General features: G+C 39.2%; 1 protein-coding gene across 4 annotated transcripts in view; it reads left to right on the top strand.

Moving 5' to 3' along the window:
* The window catches only part of EPHA6 (EPH receptor A6), a 344,313-nt gene that overhangs the window by 293,140 nt on the left and 31,144 nt on the right, over positions 1-20,029 (top strand). For all 4 annotated transcript variants that reach the window (XM_083611506.1, XM_083611507.1, XM_083611508.1 and 1 more), the window contains one exon: positions 14,530-14,739. In XM_083611506.1, coding sequence (XP_083467632.1) covers positions 14,530-14,739 — 210 coding nt within the window. The remainder of the gene's footprint in view (positions 1-14,529; positions 14,740-20,029) is intronic.

The raw sequence follows: 20,029 nt of genomic DNA, 5'->3' as shown, positions 1-20,029 counted from the left end.
ATTTTGTGTTTTTTTTATTGTATTTTTATAAAGCACTCATCGTTACGCATTTGCAAATATCCACAAGATAACATTAGCCTTGCTGTATAATTGGTAGAACTTAACTAATTTTTGAAGAAGAAAAACATAATGAAGACATGTACAATAATTCATAACGTGCATTTAATACAGATCACTTGGCATGAAATACCATTTGAAAATATTGGTGGGGGAAAATGAGTAAGCAGCAAAGCAAGGTGACTATAGTGAAGCAGAAACGGCACAGCGGTAGCTTGACAAAGAAAGAAAGAAAGAAAGAAAGAAAGAAAGAAAGAAAGAAAGAAAGAAAGATGAGTGCCTAAAATCATTTATGAAGCCTCACTGTGAAGCACCGAAGAACTGGGACCTATGAGACAAAAACCAGAGTTATATAACAAAGAGGAAATGACAAAAGAATTCCTAGTGTTTAATATATTGGATAATGTAGGTGGTTGGAAGGGCAGTGAGATAATGGCAAAATATGAGGCTGGATCGGAATTAATAGTACTGTTCATTTTGTAAACAGACTCGTAGATAAACTTTTTCCAAATCCTGTTGCTACTTTATCTTTACTAATACCAAATGCTTCTACCTTCTGTTCATCCCTTTTTTACGACAGAAGGTTGAAGAGTTTGTATCTCATTTCACTCTAAATAGGTATATTCAGCACATAGCAAGATTTCTTTACTACATTGCCTTCCTTATGTCTGCTTCTAAAATATGATATTTATGTTTGTATTAGGAAAAGGGTAGAGTCATGAGAGCAGTGGTACAATAATAAGCATTAACCTCTCAGTCACATTAATTGTTTCCCTTAGTTATATGCTTTCCTTTTCTCAGTTGTGGTTTATCAGTTCAATGTCTATTGAGGTTACATGCATTCTGAAAGGAATGTAGATATTTAATCTCAGTAACATTAATACTCAGCAGATCAAAAGACTGAAAGCTCTAGATTTTAAAAGAAATCTGTTTAATTCTTTTAAAAAAATTGATTTCCTTCTAGTTACTTCAAGAGTAAACTTTGAAATATCTTTGTGAGAGTACAAAAAGTACTGTATAAGTGTGTCTCTAAACCATCATAACAGGTTAAATTTACAAGGGGTTTTTATCTAGTGATCTCAAAGGACTTCACAAAGCCCATATTTCTTCATATGTAATAATGCCTTTTTTGTAGCTTTGAGCACTTTTATAGAAATATATATAAAAGCTAGAGCTAAAAGATAAAAATCCAGAATGTGAAGAATACTCTTCAACATTTCAAGCTTCTATGCCATAATTTCTACAAATAAATCATTATTGTTCACCAGAATATTATGAGCATGATAGCATTAGCTGGTTTTTGGAGGGGGATATATAATGGCATTAGATGTGGCAATTGTTCCACATATTCCCATGTAAATCCAAATTATATCAGATCTGATTTATGTTTTTTTCAGCAGCTCATATTTGGGGCTTTAAAGTTCCAGGGATGTTCACATCCTTATTATATTTAGAAGTAAAGGAATAATGCTACAATACGTTGATCCTAAGATTTGTGCAAGAGCCTGGGCAGCGGAAGTATCAGGGGAGAAAATACTGCGTTGGATGGGAGACAGATGAAGAGACAAAGTACATTCAGAAGGGAAGTTGTGCCTCTCATATTGACCCATATATCTAGAGCGAAGTTTATTTAACTTTATTAACTCCCTGCTACTAAGCATGTTGACTTATAAGTAACAATGATTACAATAAGATTTAAATCCAAGTAAATTTAGGACTGTGGAGTCACATTTTTAAAATATATATATATATATATTCCTCTATCTGATTTCACACAACCTCCTCCCCACTGCAACCCCATAAATCACAATGTTCAGTAGGTCATCGTAGCCATCTTGAATAAATTTCAGCTGTATTGGGGGAAGCAGAAGCATGAGGGGAAAAGAGCGGTCCACTGCACGGCCTACCTTCTGCTCACACAACGTTGAACACAACACCATTATTAAGACATGTTTATTTCTCAGTCCTTTGGCACTGGAAACCTTTGGAGCCCCTGCCTTGCTCTGAAGGATTAAGGCAGTCCGCATGAGAGACCCAGCATTATCCCCCAGCAGATGGAATAGCCAAGAGGGATCAGGAGGAACTATTTGGGGACTGCTGCCTCTAGCATTGGCTACCTGTGGCAGGTGTCTCATTTCCCCCTAATAGTAGGGCTGGCTCTGAGAATGTAGGGTTAAGAGAAAATGCTTTGGCCACTTTTTTGATAGACTGCTTTGAACCTTCTTCCTGAATCCTGGTAGTCGTTGGAAGAAGCCATCTTGTCTGACTTGCTTGAGGCAGAATGTACCAAGTTGTTTATCAGCAAATGGAGTGTGTGTGTGTGTGTGTGCGCGCGCGCACGTGTAGTGAATCATTTAATTCATTCTGCCTGACAGACTGCATGGCTTGGATCAGCACTCTTTATGGACATGTGTGGGGAGCTGAGCAGAAGGCTATCAAGGTTATTTCATTGCCTATTTGTGATGTTTTCTCTGTGCTTAGAATAAGACATACCAACATCTAGGCCTATGGAATTATATATGTATGATGTTATCAGTTGCCACATCATGACACAAATGATTTTTACTAGCATTATGGACAGATGTGTTTACAAAGTGTTTAGGTATAAAGGTGGTTATAAATAATGGGTTGTTTCACACATGTGTGTACATCATATGATTAGTCATTGAGAAATGGCAGCTAAATGTGTGGACCAGCCTCAAGAAAAGTGTTGTGTTCGAAGTGTTGTTTGGTGATATGAAAACTTTATCTAAAGTGTTAAATTTATGATAGTTCCTACATGCAGTTTGTCATTTGATGTTGCTTGTGTGAACCAGCCTTATATTTCACTGAAGCATCAATATTCCATAGTCCAACTCACTATGGCCAAGAAAGCCATTTGCACAGAGTTGCCTAACTGGATTTTATGTTCCAAATATTTTTGGTGTATCTTAGTAGGTCCTAACCCAAAGGAAGAGTATTCTTTTTAAACAGCGTTACACAAATAAAAGGAGGGCGAATCATAGGGACAAAGGATGGTCTACATCGCATATTGTATCCTGGGACAAAATAAAAGTTAACTCAGATCAGATCACACTGGAAGATGGTATAGGTTGCTGTTGTAAGTGGTTTAGTTCTTGCACAAAACCAAATTGCCCTAGACAGCATAAAAAGTATCTGGGGTAGCTATGCCTTGCAATGGGCAATCACAGAGGGTATGTTTTCCAGAACAGCAATATTTCAAGCACTCATACCAAGGCATAAGGTACGAGTTGTTGTTGGCACCCTTCTGTCTTAGGAGGCAATGGAAGTTACAGCGCCTGCTGTGGCTGTAGAGACCAATATGGGAGATATATGTTTTATTGCAGGTGAGGCAGATGAAGACTTCTGGTTGTGCTGCTACAGGTGCCCTATGGCATTTTCCATTTCTGTACAGTGGCAGGTGTGTGGCAGCCAATAAAAGGATTACTAAATGTTTTAATATAACTGTCTTACAATCACACCCTTTGCTTAGTGCCTTAGTCACTACTAGATTTTGCAGCTAGGTAGTTACAGGAAAGATAGATACATAAAATGGAAACATGGGGACAAAATGGAGGTGACCTGGCAACACAGTTTAGCAGAAACTTTTTCCATTCTTCTAGATTATATTATCTGATTTTAGTATTTAAAACAAAAGATATGTACTGCACATATCATTATTATTATTTCTTAGATTTATAAACTGCCATTCATCAAAAGATCCCAGGTCAGTCCACAAGGTAAAAACACAAGATAAAAGCACTAATAAATAGCCAAAACAGAAGCAACAAAACAGTAACCCCCTCTGTACTATACTACTACTATATAATATAAAAAATCTGAAGTCTCAATATTTCTAATTATTTTTGTGCAAATTAATAAAAAAGCAAACGTTCTGTCACTTTATGAATTGTATTACTAATGTTTAACTACTATTTATGTACAGCATGTTCTGGTTTTTAAAGGGGCACTGCGACTGTTTTATATCAAGGTATAAATCTAGAGAACCTATATTGCATTTGGGTAAAATAACAGATTGTTGCAGAAAGTACTCCTTTTATTGTTGACATGTACTTCAGACGTTAGTAGTGTAAAGCACCATAATAAGTTTTGTTTCATTTTTGTGGTACATTAACAAAAGACAATACAGCAGAGTAAAAGACCAAAACGTATTACCAAACTTAAATTCCTAAAGGCAAGTCCAAAATAGGCCAAGGGAGGGAAGTGAAAAATATTTTCTGTGGGAAAGAAATGTCAGGATATATTGCTCTTTGAAGAAGCAGCCATTATATAATTCCCAGTACAGCCTTGCCATTAACCTTATCCTTTCTGTCAGTTAGAGGTTAGATGCTGCCGCAGAAGCTCATGTTAAATAATGTTGGGAAAGGAGACGAGAGTTCCATAAAATGAAGTCATAAAGTGTGTGCTATAAATCCATCTAACATATCCTCTCCAGTCAGAGTTCATTTTGGGTGGAGGAGACCCACATGACTCTGCAAAGTTTAATAGCTCCCATCTTTATTTGTCTGCTGTAAAAGATGCTAAAAATGAGCTTGTTCTCATTCTTGCTCGCTCTCTCACTCTCACTCTCATGCAGCATGCACACATGCCATCTTTAGCAGGCTTTGCAACAAAGTTGTAGAATGAAACCAGGGGCGTAGCAAGGGGTGTGTGGTAGGTGTGGGCTGCCTCGGGTGTCCCACTGAGGGGGTGACAAAATGGTGGGCGGCACTCACCGTGGGGCCTGCAGTGCACCCAAGCCACATGTTTCTCCTGGGAATTATGTGGTGGCATGAGTGCCCGCAGGCTCCACTGTGCTCCAAACAGTCAGCCCATTGCCTCCCCCTCAGCTGTAGGACAGCTGAGTGGAAGGAGGCAGGCAGACTCCACGGTGCCCCCGTGGATGAGTGGCCCCGCCCCCATGGGCAGCTGGCCCCACCCCAGGCACCCAATCGGCTTCTTCCGCTGCGGAACGAAACCTCCCCATTTTATTTACTTGTTTTACTTATTTTGCATACATGTGTTCCTGTTACATGAGGGACCTGAATAGTGATTTGACAAATACTTCCTCTCCAAATTCGTATTCTGGTACATCACCATCCCTCTGAGATAATATTTTCTTAACAGTTATCTTACACATTTTTTAGTTGTTGCTTCAGGATTATTCTCTATCTCCTGTATTTGATAAGCTTTGCCAGTTTGTGATGTTTCACATTACATGGCTCAGTGTCTTTTACACTACTAGAGATAACTGTGTTTTCAGCTAACAATTATAAACAACTGAGTTGTTACAAAGGACATGTCTCTTATACTGTATTATTATTTATCAAATGTGTATACCGCCTTGAATCTGTAGATCTCAGGGCATACCACAGCTCAAACTCTCTTGCCCAGGTGAATAACCTGCCTGCCGAATTCTGCACCAGCTGGCTTCTCATTGAATAAAGGCTTATTGCCACAATTATACTAAATGGCAGCTTACCCGGTCACAGGGTGGGCAGCTGTTGCGGCCCATTGTGGGCTCCCCCCCCCCAGGAGCAATGCCAGGGGGGGCGCTAGGTGGCCAGTGTCATGGGGAATTCCTAGGCCAGCAACTGAAGATTGATGGGCTTTCTAACCACTGGCTTATTTTTTAATCCTGGCCAATCCGGCTAGACGAGGTGGGAGGGGCTTGGTCCCAATATAGGCAGCCAAACCCTGGGACTGCTGTTGGCCGAAGATTAGTCAATAAATTATGTGAAATCAGGACCTAAAGGAAGAAATAGGTAAAAGTGGCAGGGAAAGTCCCGTTTAATTCAATTCACATATAAGAGTAAACCATAGATGGCATATATATCCAATTATACTAAGTCAGAGCATTAAAACATTAATACAGTGGTACCTTTGGTTATGAACTTAATTCGTTCTGAAGGTCTGTTATTAACCATAATGCAAAATGTAGTTAAAATAAGTGTGGATAGTATGCTCTCTCTCATGCATGATTTAAAACCCCAAATGCAGGCACTATCACATGGCATAAGTTAAATGTCATGACACAAGCCAGGGTCAGCATGCTAGTTGTTTGCCAATACTCTTGTTTTTCAGTCCCAGGTAGAGAACTAAACTAGAAGGCCGGAGGGGAGCAACAATACACAGCTGGTTGGCTTTATTGGTCACAAGCTGTGCAGGCAAGCCTAGTTTAGATGTTCTTTAACTCTATAGAGTAGATCTGGATGTTCTGGAAAAAGTAAATTCTCTACCGCAGTTGCTATTGTACTGAGCAAAGTATTGATTGATCTTTTCTTTAATGGTGCCAATCCAGGCTGGAGGCCTGATTGAATCAGCAGAGTCTGGAAATCAAACTGTTACGGGAAAAGTATTTGTTTTAAAAACATGTACAAAAACTTGGTCCAGCAGCCTTTCAGCCTTTGGAAATTTTCTACACAGCTATTTCAGGATGAGCAGTGGGTGAGGGTGTTCTACCATCAGCCTTTTTTTAAAAAACACCAGTCAAATACTGAGAATCAAGATACATTTGTGCAAGTCAATGACATTTTTTGTTGTTTTGTCCTAACTTTAACATGTTCTGTGTAGTTTATAGCTTAGAGAGTAATATATGAGCTCTCTCCTGGTCTTCCTGAAGCAGAGACAGCCCTGCTGACATGTAGACAACATTCCTTTCTCCACATGAGCAGGGGTGCAGCTTCTTCGATCTCTGTTTTGTGTGGATTCCTTGTAATATTATACTGTGGTGTGGGCACAATGGCAGCAGTGGTTCTTCCCACTGCTCTGGAGCAACATTAGAAGCTCCAGGAGTCAGGACACATGAGAAAAGCCTACACTAGGGCTCGTGCATCACTCGTCTGGCAAGTGGTCAAGGGATGAGCCACAGCATGGGTTACTCCCACTGTTTGCTTATTTATATTTACAATATTGTCACCCCATCCTTCAAGTTGAAAAAAGGCTTCCAGAAGAGGAATCAAACAATACCTGCCTTCAGCTCACGGTCTAAACGGCATGATACAAAAGGAAAAGGGGCTGAGAATGACTCAGGCACTATTTACTGGGGCCCATCCACACTTTTGCTTTTTCCTCAACTTTCCCCCAGATTAACCTGCTGTTTACCACTGAATCGGAACAAACACCAATCGGTTTTTCTGCAGATTGACGTTTGTTCTAACTCAGCGATCAACAGTAGATTTTCTCGGAGAAGGTGTTGGGACAAATGAAAAACCACTCTGATCTGTGTCTAGAACAAGTGGAAAACCTCTTAGACCCATTCTTTCTAGGCATGGAACAAGTGGAAGTGTGGACAGGCACTTAGTGGCAATGTTCTTATAGAGACCAGCAGGAATGATAAGAGTTCAAGGAGAGAAAGAGACAAAGGTTACTGGTCTTTCAGCTAAACTGATGGGATGGCTGCTGCTAGATGAGAAGTGGGCAGGAGGTGACCCTGGTGGAATTGAGTGGTGTTTGGTTTGGTCTGTTTCCATTGGGAAAGCATTGGGAAAGCATTGCTGTCCCATCCCTCCCTCTGTAATAGCCTCCTGGAAACATGACACAAAACTTTTCATCTTCCCCTAATATTTCAAGGCATTTCTACACCACCATATTTTGAATGCACAGAAAGCTGCCCTACATATCCACATCAAGTGGTAGAATTTTGGGCTGCATTGCTTCAGACTCTGCTGGTAGGACTTCATATTTTTAAATGAACACATAAAAAACTTCCTTTATGTAGGAAACTAGCACATCAGGCAGAGAGGATACATGAAAATCCTTTCCCCTGATGAGTAGGTGTTGCCCTACAAGGAGTTTTTTATATGGGTAAATATTTTAAAAATTGCCCCACCTGCAGCCTCAGGTGATCCAGTTGATAATTGTACCACCTTGTGTAGAAGGGTACTTTGAATAAATAAAACATTCCCAATAACATCTTAATTAACCATTCCAAATGTATCCTAAGCAAAGGTATGAACTTGCCCAGGTATTTTCATAATTAAAAAGGGATTGGTGTCAGTTAAGTATCAGTATTCATGTCTTTATGTTCCATTATGTTATTCTGCAAGAAACTTTGTTCCCCACACCCATGGTTCAGTTCTCACAGTTAAAGGCAATGAATACATAAATCAAAGTATAGGCTGTGGAAGTGTGAACGTTATGCACTTCTGATTTTCTATAATTAAAGATTGAAGTGGGACTTGCAGGTCTGAGTCAGATTTTGTTTTTTGGGTGTAAAATGGTTTCTTATCTGGAACACTTTAAGAGCAAAGTTCTGCTGCAGAAGGAACAGCTTCCACTGGGGAAGCTTGATTTGTTGCCCATAATACTTTATGCAGTGTTCTGTAACTGGACTGGAATATTTCTTGAGTCAAGTTTTGCAAACGGCATCAGATGCTGAATATAAAACAATTTCTCTCATGTGCATTGGATGGGCAGCATAAATGTGCAACCAGCCAGGCATTAGATATACTTTTGGCTGTCAAGGATAGTTTATTTGGCAAAGCTATTAAAGACTGTTTAGAATTTGATGGAACAGTGCTCTGGATAAATTCACTCTGGTTTGAATTGTTACAGAGGCTGATAAACATCCTCAGCAGCCAACTGGGAATTGTATCAAAAGTACTTCTTGTGTTAACCCCTGAGAGTCGGAATAAGCCCTAGATAACAACCCTGAGTCACTTAAATACTTGGGGGAAATTGCATCTTCCCTCTTGAGACAAATAAAACAAAAAAGAAGAGGTAATTGCCAGAGGATATCTATATCAAGATGTGTATCTATTCTGAGTTTATTTGCATAGAGAGTCAAGTATATGAAGAAAAGCTGTATGAGTTGTTACGGGATCACAGTTAATGTCTGAGGAACATCAGGATGTAGGGCTGTGGGAGAATCAAGGCCTGTGGTAGTTGAGGCCTAATAAATTGTGGCACCTGTCTTTTTAAAGTGGTTTTAAATTAGGGCTGTGTGTATGATGTATGTGGAGATGTGTAGAGGGGAATCAGAATGTGGCAGCAGGGACAGAATTCAGCTGCCCAAGAATCCTGGACTTCTTACTTTTTTAAAAAAGCAAGATTCTAGCCCTTATGGCTTCATAGATATAACTGAAAGTAGTGGGCAATACCTGCTGAAACATCTGAACACACATAGTTTGCTGAATAAGATTTCCAGTAGTTGGGACACCACAGCTTCATTTACTGTTTATCACCATGCATGATTTGCAGAACCCAGAAAAAATATGCAATATAGTAAACTGTATGATTATTTATGCCAACTGAGAGTAATTTTGATAAATTCCATAGTTTCTATAGGTTCTATTATTTAAGGACATAGGAAGCTGCCTTATACTGAGTCAGGCCATCGATTCATCCGGTGCCCCAGAGTTGTTGAGCTTTTCAGGGGGATCGATGAGGAGCATCCTGGAGATCCTGCGATCTACCTGGAACACCCCCACGATCTACCGGTAGATTGCAATCTACCTATTGGACATGCCTGTTGTAGATACATGCTCAGTAATAACTCCACAGCCAAAACATTTGACAATTGTCTTCTCTGCCAGCTTCTGTAAGAATGCACAACCTTTCCTTTATCTAGTGTGGAAGTCAGCTCTTGACCACACTTATTAAACCTTGTTCTGAAGTCAACACTTGTATTTTTATTAGTGGGGAAGATGCTCCTTGAAGGCAATTTATAGTCACATTTTAGGGCCAAACTACACCTGTATGAGAGACAGAAAATATTGTCCCAGCCCCCCAGAGGAAATGTGGCCTTTGAGCGTGGGACATGCATCCCTGCCATAACAGATAATTATTTGAGGCAAAAACAGCCAAAAGAAAAACTGCACTATTGAAAGATATTGAGGGAATAAAGGTAGCACAGAAAACAGTATTGAGAAGCTTTGCAGACTACGTTGTTTACGGATTAGTGTGGGTGTAGCATGACATGATCTGGAAAGTCAAGTGTGTGAGAAATAAAGGCATCACTTAGAAGCAGAACATATGGAATAAGGATAAAATCACACGCTATAGGCAAGTGTGAAATGCTGAAGTACTTGAAGATGGGGAAAAGATATATTTCAAATGTTATGCAGTAGCAATAATCATAGAGGTTTGGAGTGACAAGAATGTGGCAAAGAACATTTTGAAGTACTTGTTTAGAAATATATTACTAAATTATGACTGTCTTGCTTATGGTCAAGAAAAGACAAGAAGCAGTCGGAATTTTCTTAAGTTGAAGGACACATTCTATAATCCTTTCTTTGACCTTTGAAAGCTACCATATCCTCAAAGAGGTATTGTATCCTCACTCCTATCTGACATGCGTATCCCATGAGGTAGTGCTGCGGAAGGGAGGTTGCTGTTCAGCCCTATACTATGTCCAGTTGGCCAATAATCTCTTTCGTAGCTCTGTCTTGTCCCTGCACACATTGGGTTTATTCCTGGGACTGGCATTGCTTTGGAATGCTGACGTAGCAGCTGTGGCCAGGAATGCTTTTGCACAGTTTCAGTTAATATGGCAGCTGCTCCCTTTCTTGGATAAAACAGATCTGACTACCACATATGTCTCAGTCACACCTAGACTGGATCACTGGAACACATGGGGCTACTGTTAAAAGTGTCTGAAAATGTTAGCCGGTGCAAAATGCAATGGCTACATTGAAATCTGAAGCCCGTTTTTCAGAGCATACTATTATGATTTTGTTTCATCTGCATTGGCTTCCGGTTCATTTCCAGACTCATTTAAAGTGCTGGTTCTTAACTGCCAAGGCCTCAATGGTTATGGATCAGGAAATCTGCCGCTCTCTATGTACAATATCTCAACTGCACCCCCAGAGGCTTGGAAACAGGCCCTTCTGTTGTATTGACAGGTTGTGCAGCTCACTCCCTCTCACTTTAGGCAAGCTTTAGGCAAGACCTTTTTTCTTTAGGAACCTAGGAAAATGCCTTATTGGTCCATCTAGCTCAGTGCTACCCATACCAACTGAGCTACCACCTTTCCCATAATTTCACTTAAGTTTTTAGTTTAAAATGCCTACCTCCCCTGTGGATCAAGCTGTGTTTGGTTCTGCTTCTTTTTTTGTATTTAAATTGATTTTATTAGAAGCCATTTTGGGCCTAAAAGCAGCATATGAATTGTAAGTTTGTTTACAGCTCAAAAATTACATAAATAACCTTATAAGATAGATAAACGTTTCTGCAACTTTGCCAGATGGCAGCATTTCACTCCTCGTAAGTGCATTCCAATTAATAAATACCCCAAAAGGAATCTGTATGATCTATAATTTTACTTGCTTCCTTCTACAAAATTGGTGTTGATTTGTTTGTTTATTACTGATAGAGATTTTCAGTAATGACAGACAATGATACCCTTCCTAAATTATATCCATGTAGCATTTTTTTAATATCAAAATGTAAAATTTAATAACTTTTACTTCCTGGAATTCAGCTTTATACCAGAAAGGACCTGGAGACCCAGTGAGACCTGAATATGGTCCTGATGCAGGGAGAAAAAATAGAGAAGCGTCACAAGACGTAAATTTACTTGCACACTGGATTAAAGCAGCTGCATTGACTAAATGAAAACATGCCATTTTTTTATTCCAGCAGCCATTTGAATAGAAGACTAGTTTTATAGTTTTAGCCGATTTTTACCTTTTCTGTATTTTATCTCTTGTACACCACTTGGAAGCCATAGTAGTTAAGCAATATATAAATTGTTTAAATAAACAAAAATAAGAAATAACAATATTTGCACCATGCCAAGTAATTAATTTGAACTACTTGTTATTGGCATGTCTGAAACTGTAGTTAAGAAGTCAGTAGTAAGATCTGAAGAATTATTATTTGTTCAAGTGAAAGAAAAATGCCTACTGTGTTAAAATTGCTGTTTAAACTGTCTGCACTCCTGAGTCTTCATACTGTGAGTCACTTTAAGTTCCCTTGCCAACCATCTTAAATGGGAAGGAGAAGTGTTTCAGCTGCTGGGTATATTACAGAAACTTCAGAAAGTGTGTTCTCTCTCTTCCTTATTAATCTGTGCATTTGTCCTCCAATAATTTATGTATGAAATATGTTTCTGTTGGTGACATTGTGCCTATGACTTAGTTGAAGAGCCACCATGGTCTTCAAAATGTGTATTTTAACTTACAGCAAAATCATATGAACCTTTACTCAGAAGTCTCATTGTGTCCCAAATACTCCATAGTAGATGTGCTTAGGGTTGCACTAGGAGCCACTTCCCATAACTTTTGTTGGATTTCTGAAATCATATGGTAAATGTTCCTCTCAGAGCTGTAACTTGCCTTTCAAACAGGACAGAAAAAGGAGACAGAAGGAGAGCCCCTAGAGCAGGCATGTCCAAAGTCCATTTCGGGGGCCTAATCCGGCCTGTCGGTCAGTTTAATCTGGCCCCTGTGGCAGTTTCCAGGGGTAAAATCCTAAAAAAAAGGTCAACAACTTTGGTCCTCTTTGAAAAAAGTTTGGACACCCCTGCCCTAGAGCAAGGATGGGACAGCTATAGTTCTCCAGATGTCATTGGACTCTAGTTCTCATCAGCACCAGCCAGAATGGTCAATAATCAGAGATGATGGGAATTATAGTGCAACAGCTCATGGAGAGCAACAGGTTCCCCACCACATAATTAGAGTAACAAATTGGTATTGAATATGTATATGTAACATACACAAATGATATCAAAGATGAGAATGAAGTGACATAACATCAAAAGTAGGAAAAGTTAATTGATGAAATACACTTCAAATTGTACAACAACAATCAGGCTTGAATGCTGATTACTAGAAGACAGCACACAACAATTGAGCTTCAAAAAAAGAGGGGCTGATGGGTAGCTGGCTTGTAAGAACGAATTTCCAAACAGAATTTCAGCAATCCATATAGCATGATCTAAAGACTGCTATATGCTAGAAGAGGCGTCCTCAACGTCAGCCCTCCAGGTGTTTTGAGACTACAATTCCCATCATCCCTGACCACTGGTCCTGCTAGCTAGGGATCATGGGAGTTGTAGGCCAAAAACATCTGGAGGGCTGAGGTTGAGGAAACCTGTGCTAGAATAACTTCAGTAAAGGTTCTGTAGCTTCCCAATGCTAGCAACCCTAGGCTTTTTCTTAAAGCATATTTTGTAATATTATAAAATATAAAATTAACTGCATCTAAAAGTTAGAAAATGCAGAGTATTGTGCCAGGCTTACATATATGTATACCTGTTACTTAATTTTTTAAACCAGTAGTTAAAAAAAAACCATTGCCATCTGTTGCTGTAATGTGTTAAGTGGCCTGCATAAGATTGTGGGTTTTGCAGGCAAAAGGATATAAACATAATTTTTTATTATTACTGATTATCCAATCTTAAAGTCATGATTTTATTTCAAGTACTTTTGAAGGCAGTTCTTGAGCCAGGACTTTTCTGTCCAAAAGTGGATTAGTAATATGAAGAGCTAATATTTCTTATTTGGGTTATCTTTTCTACATTATTTCCATAGAGACATTCTAAGTAACTAACCTTGGAGAAGAGTGTATCTATTCTTAGGATTTTTTCCTCTAATTTCCTCAGTATTCATCTTTAATTAAAGATTGTTGTCACAGGATTAGGCAAGAGATAGCTACTAATTTAGCACATAGCATTTTCATTCATGTGTTACCACAATCTTATTTGACAGACATAGTAGTGTAATTTGTAAGAGCTTGTTTATATAACAGATATGTCTATCATTACTTTGGAACTGGTTGCTAGACATTGAGTTGTAAATATTGTGGACTGGTCCATTGTCTGGCTCTAAAAAGAGGAGCACATCAGACTTAACTGTGAAGGCTAGGGGAATTACAGTGAAATGGTGATGTAAGTCCTTCACGGTTTAGGACCACAGTTCTTGTAAGACTGTCTGTCTCCATATGTACCTACCCAAACATGAATGGAGGGCCTACTGAAGGTACTGCCACCATTTTAGGTGTAGGAAGTAGGTACCAGAGAACGGGCCATCTCAGTGGTGGCACTCCATTGTGGGAAATGCTACAAATGTGAAAAAAGGTCAAAGACCCAAAAGCCAATGGGGATAATTAAATAAATTACCGTACATACTAGAGTATAAGCCAACCCAAATATAAGCCGAGGCACCTAATTTTATCACAAAAAACTGGAAAAACGTATTGACTTGAGTATAAGCTGGTTCACCACACCACAAACCTGGTGGTGGCAGCAGCGGCGGAGGAAGAACAAGCAGCCCAAAAGAGCTGCTTTTGGGCTGCTCGTTCCGACGACGACAGAGGCAAAGGCGGCAGAGTATAAGCTGGGGGGGGCGCTTTTTCAGCATTAAAAATGTGCTGAAAAAGTCAGCTTATACTTGAGTATATACGATATATGGGGAGGTGTGCCTGGATTAGCAAATTGTGGTTAGGCATTTGCCAATGTAAACTGAAGAAAGTTGAGTTAAACTTGAAAATGTAAATGTTCTTGAAGCTGACAATCTACCTTCCTTGCAGAAGCATGATGGCCACTTCACAGTTATCCAGCTAGTTGGCATGCTACGTGGAATTGCTTCTGGCATGAAATACCTCTCAGATATGGGCTACGTACATAGAGACTTGGCAGCTCGGAATATTTTGGTCAACAGTAATCTCATGTGTAAAGTCTCTGATTTTGGATTATCGCGGGTATTAGAGGATGACCCTGAAGCAGCTTATACAACAAGTGTAAGTTTCTTTTTTATTTCTAATACAAAAAGACAGTTGATGCAAGATTTGTATTTCTCATTTTCTTTTTACAGTAATTCTTAACTTCTGTCTCGATAATGTTTAGATTGGATGTTTCTTGTATTAAGCTATGTTTGTGACTTGTTATCTTTAGTGCAAAATGGGATGTTTCAAATGCCATTTTCTTTATCACGAAAGTACATCCGAAGAAGGTCCCTACTCCCATCTAGCCAATTTTATTTTGCTCTTTTCATTTTCTGGGGCCAGAGTTCCCTGTAACCTGAATTTATCTGTGATAATTGGAATTTTATTTTTGAACTACATAAACTTACTATCTAGATATTATTATTTCATATCCTAGTGTCACCACAATAACAAAGCAGTGAATCTCTTGTGCTTCCATTATTTAGGCATGATTAGGTTTATTTCAGATATCTTTTAAATTTGGAAATAAGGAATTACCTGAGCATGATGTCGTTCATGCATCAGTTTGGTAATTCAAATTTTCCCTTCGATTCACCTTGATTCTATTTGTTGGAATATTACCTAATAACTTATGTAACGTTGTTCCTTCATTTTTTTATATGAAGGCATGCAGTACTGTAGAAAAATGGTCTAGGTCATGGATGTATCTTAATGGAAACTCACTTTAGCATTCCCAAACACTCTGCAACTAGGTTTATAATTCATACCTATACTGTGTATGAAAATTTCATTTGTTTCGTTAGAACTGTAGTACCAAGAATGGTCATGGTGGTATAAGTTTGGGGGAGGGAAACCCCCTAAACCCAAGAAATTAATGACTGTCAGAATCTATGTAATATTTGGAGTATTAAAGGGAAGATTCCAGGCCACTGGAAAAATACAGGCTAAGCTTCCTTTCTAGGCCAGGGCCTCACCTGGGATAGAGGCATTAACGTGCCAAAAGGTGTTGATGACCAGCATCCAAGAGGAATCCTTGAGCCTGGGCAGATCCAAGCAGGGGTGTGTGGAGAAAGAGAAGACCAGAACCATCTTGGCAGACTGGCTGAAGGGAGGCTGGAGAGATTCCTTGGACTTGAGTGTTGCACTGCTGTGGGGAACAAGCCTCTCTTGAGATGACTATGCTGTAAGATCTGAACTCCTTCCATATAAATCCAGGTATAAATAAAATATGTGAATAAATCATATTTCGTAAAGCCACAACAGCCTCCACCTCATCTTGATTCTCAGCGGAAACATGACCCCAGGATGAGTGCCTGGAACCCCACTCGAATCTTGCTACTGCTCAGCTGAGTTTGGGGATTGGCGTGTCGCCTTTGTAACAGTATATTCCAAGGTGCTCTGTAACCCTATGTTTTAGATTCTGAAGCCTTGCTCATTTCTATGGGATAAATGCATAACTGAATACCGCAGTATAGGGAATTTACCTGTTCCTTATAAGCATGTGGGCTGTGTACTTTTACACAGCTCTCCCAACCTTCAAGGGCTTTTCTATTTTACTTCAATAGAGAACACAGACCTGCATGCCTGTTGTGCACTCAGATCTGATCTAGATTCCATTGAAATCAATGGGGAACCTTTTTAGGCAATACAGGTATGAAGGGGGCAACATGACTACATGCCTCTTTTCTTTTGGCAAGGCACTTTAAGGCTGCCTGTTCTGGTGCTACCCATGGCTAGTTACTGACTGCAGTGTCTGTTTTATTGCAAGGCACTTGTGGTATGATATGCTCAGGGTCTGCCTGCCCTGGGTGTGCAGGGAACAGGAGGTTCCCAGAGAAGGCACTCTCAAGTTTCCAGGCAAGGCAAGAGGCACTGCAGAATACATTGTAAAATGTAAGATGGTTTAGAACTGTTCTACGAAAAGGCGCTTTCAAAACAGCAAAGGAACAATATACCAACACTATGAAGACAACTATGTGTACACTGTCCAAAAATAATTGCCTGTGGAAGGCAGCGAATGCACTCTATGCCTGCATGTGTACACACTTTGTGTTTGGAGAACTGTTACCTGTAAGACACCTCCCCCAAATGCCCAATCAACTAGTGGATTAATAGTCACTCTCATCATCAAGCCACACTATTTGTTTTTTGAAAACTGCAATCTCTAAATTGCAATATTGGCCATGCTGCAAGTGCTGTGTTTTTAAATGCTTTGCATCAACCACACATTCTTCAAACTCCTTAGAGCCTGTTCAGTTATAATAAATACAAATATCTGCTCACAGAAGAGGCCTAATCACATATAAGCAGTGTAAAATTAGAAAGTAATCATAACTTCTCATTTTTAAAAAAAAACTGCACAAGTTCTCTCAAGCCATAATTTTTGCTTATTACAACCTATGAACTTGTTTTTAATCTAATAAGAGTTCCGGAGCAGGTTAGAAAGTGCTTGATTTAAAGCACTGCCATTAGGGTGGGTGTGTTGTGGTGTGTTTTTTTAAAAGGCTGCTGCATGCCTTTAAAAAGCTGCCTGAAAGGCAACTTTTCCCAGCATAGAGATGCAGAAACTGGAAAAACTTCATCTGTTACATTTCCCCCGTCATGCTGTTTCTAAAGCCATAGGAGCCAATGCAGAATAAAAGATAACAACCATAGAGAAAGCAGATATCTAAGGAAGGAGACGCGATGCAAGATAGCCCAGTTGAGAACTGAGAAAGGAAGGACTTGGATGTAGGCTATCTTTCTAGTCATATTTCCATACACATTGGCTCCATTTGGTGGGTTAACTGTTGTTCTGTTTCTTTAGAAACCAGAAAGTGTTTATGGACCTCATATTGAGTTTTATGGAAATAAGAGATAATTCTCTGCCTGATGTCACTGAAGGCAAGACTTGTTTTAGAATATTAAAACAAAAGAGAAAGACTTACAAGCTAGTAACATTTTACCTGTGGCACTTGTGTGTCAGGAATGGATAAGGAAACATCCAAGATAACTGACGAATATGTTTTTCGCCATCAAAACACTGTTAATGTATACTGGAAGTTGCCAGGACAACAGCCACAAACACAATGACATGTCTATTTTATGAACACAAAGAAACTCTTATCAATACATAGAGAATATAAGTTCTTGAACCTTTCATGGTTTATCAAAATTCCTGCATTCTAAGAAGTAGATTAATTTCCTCTGTCACAGTGTTTGTTCCATCTACAAAGAAGATGAATAATGGCTGGTTCACATTGTCACCAAACTTGGTGTTCTCTGGTGCAATAATGCAGCAAACATTTCTTTTGCTTTTTAAAAATTAAATTTGCATACAGTATGTTATCCAAATTATCTATATGTGTTTCCTCCCAAATGTATGACGTAGCATGTCATGTCGTGGTAAACACATACAGTGGTACTCGGGTTAAGTACTTAATTCGTTCTGGGGGTCCATTCTTAACCTGAAACTGTTCTTAACCTGAAGCACCACTTTAGCTAATGGGGCCTCCTGCTGCTGCCGCGCCGCCGGAGCCCGATTTCTGTTCTTATCCTGAAGCAAAGTTCTTAACCTGAGGTAATATTTCTGGGTTAGCGGAGTGTGTAACCTGAAGTGTATGTAACCCGAGGTACCACTGTAGTCTGATTCACATGATTCTTGAAAAAGTAGAGAAGGACCTGTGAATTGGAAATATAGCTGTAGCCTATTATACTGCATGCAGAATAGAAGTTGCTCATACATACCCACTCCCTGCCATATGTTGATGATTCCCTTTAGAACAAGTGCCGAAATTGGCTTTTTGGGGAGCAATCCTGATTTCTCCTATCAGTACTTAACAGCCACTACTGGATCATTGTCAAAAGCTCAGTTGCACTTTCTTGCAAGCTTGTTAATTCAATGTACAACCTACCACATGCTGCATCTAAGTATTCAGAATGACAGTTTTATGTTAACAGGAGATTAACATGTTTACAAATCCATCATTTCACTGTGCTCTATGTGAGCATTAATGAGATGGTCGCTTTTCTTTTCCAACTTGCCTGATTTCCCAGCTAGTCTTTCTATAAAGCAAGGGTGTCAAATCTGTGGCCTTCCAGATGTTTCTGAATTACAACTAGTATCAACCCCAGAAGCATGGCCAGTGACCACAGATGATTCAAGTTTTAATTAATTGGATAGACCTAAATTAGCAATATCTGGAAGGCCACAGATTTGACACCCCTGCCATATAGTTTCTGTACTGGGTCTTTTCCTGCCGCATTGAAAATGTAATATGCAGTACAATCCTATTCGTGTTTACTCTAGTAAGCCCCTTTGAGTTCAGTGGGACTTTTGTTATTTAGTCGTTTAGTTGTGTCCGACTCTTCGTGACTCCATGAACCAGAGCACAAAGTAAGTGGGACTTACTTCCAGGTAAATGTGTATAGGATTGCAGCTGTGATGCAGCGGAATGATCTCCAAGGCTGGGCTTACCTGTCACTAATTTTTATTTTGATGAACTTATATTAATTTAGAATAATGTTCATTATTAACCTTCCTGTCTAGCATTCTATAAAATTTTGGCTTGAATATATAAATACTAATATAGTCACTGCCAGAACTGCTTTTGCAAGCATCTGCCGCATGTATAGAACACCAAACCAATTAGTCTTTTGCTGTGTGTGCACTATATGTACCTTTAAAGCACATTATTTCCTTCAAATAATTCTGGGCACTGTAGTTCACCCCTCACAGAGTTACGATTCCCAGAAATCCTTAAATACTAGAATTCTTTGAAAGGAAAAACATACTTTGGATGTGCTTTAAAAATGTAGTGTGTATGTGTCCTTTCATACAGTTGCATACTAAAATGATATGCAGAACTTATAGTGTAAACTGATCACCAATATCAAACATCTGCAATCATTTTTCTTATTGCTGCTGACCTTCTTCAAACTTATGCTTGCCATTCACAGTAAAGTCCCTCCACAAAGATGTTTGACCAAGTACCTGGTTCTACACGGTTCAGTCCCACATTAAATAATAAAAATGAGAACACACAGAAAACCATAAAGATTAATAATTTAATTAACCTGGAGATCACCACACCTGTTGTTTTGTATGACTAGTTGTGCTGGAATACGAATCAGGATGCATGGCAATGGTGAATTGAAGCTGAGGCAATGGGACACAGTTAGTTTAAATCCTTGATTCCTGATCTAGTAACTGATACCTGCAAACTTTCTTTAGGTCAGGGGATAACTAAAAATAAGTAATGCTGGCACACCAATATTGACGAGGTAGTAAATGCATATGATCGATTAGAAACATAGTAAGCACGCTGGTAACACTGAAAGCAAACTGACCATAGGAATAATTTTAAAAACCAAAACAGCAGCAGAA

This window comes from Podarcis filfolensis (assembly GCF_964270895.1).
Source record: "Podarcis filfolensis genome assembly, chromosome: 4".
Classification (NCBI taxonomy): domain Eukaryota; kingdom Metazoa; phylum Chordata; class Lepidosauria; order Squamata; family Lacertidae; genus Podarcis; species Podarcis filfolensis.
The sequence above is the reverse complement of the archived record's forward strand: the minus strand, read 5'-3'. Positions and strand labels throughout refer to the sequence as shown.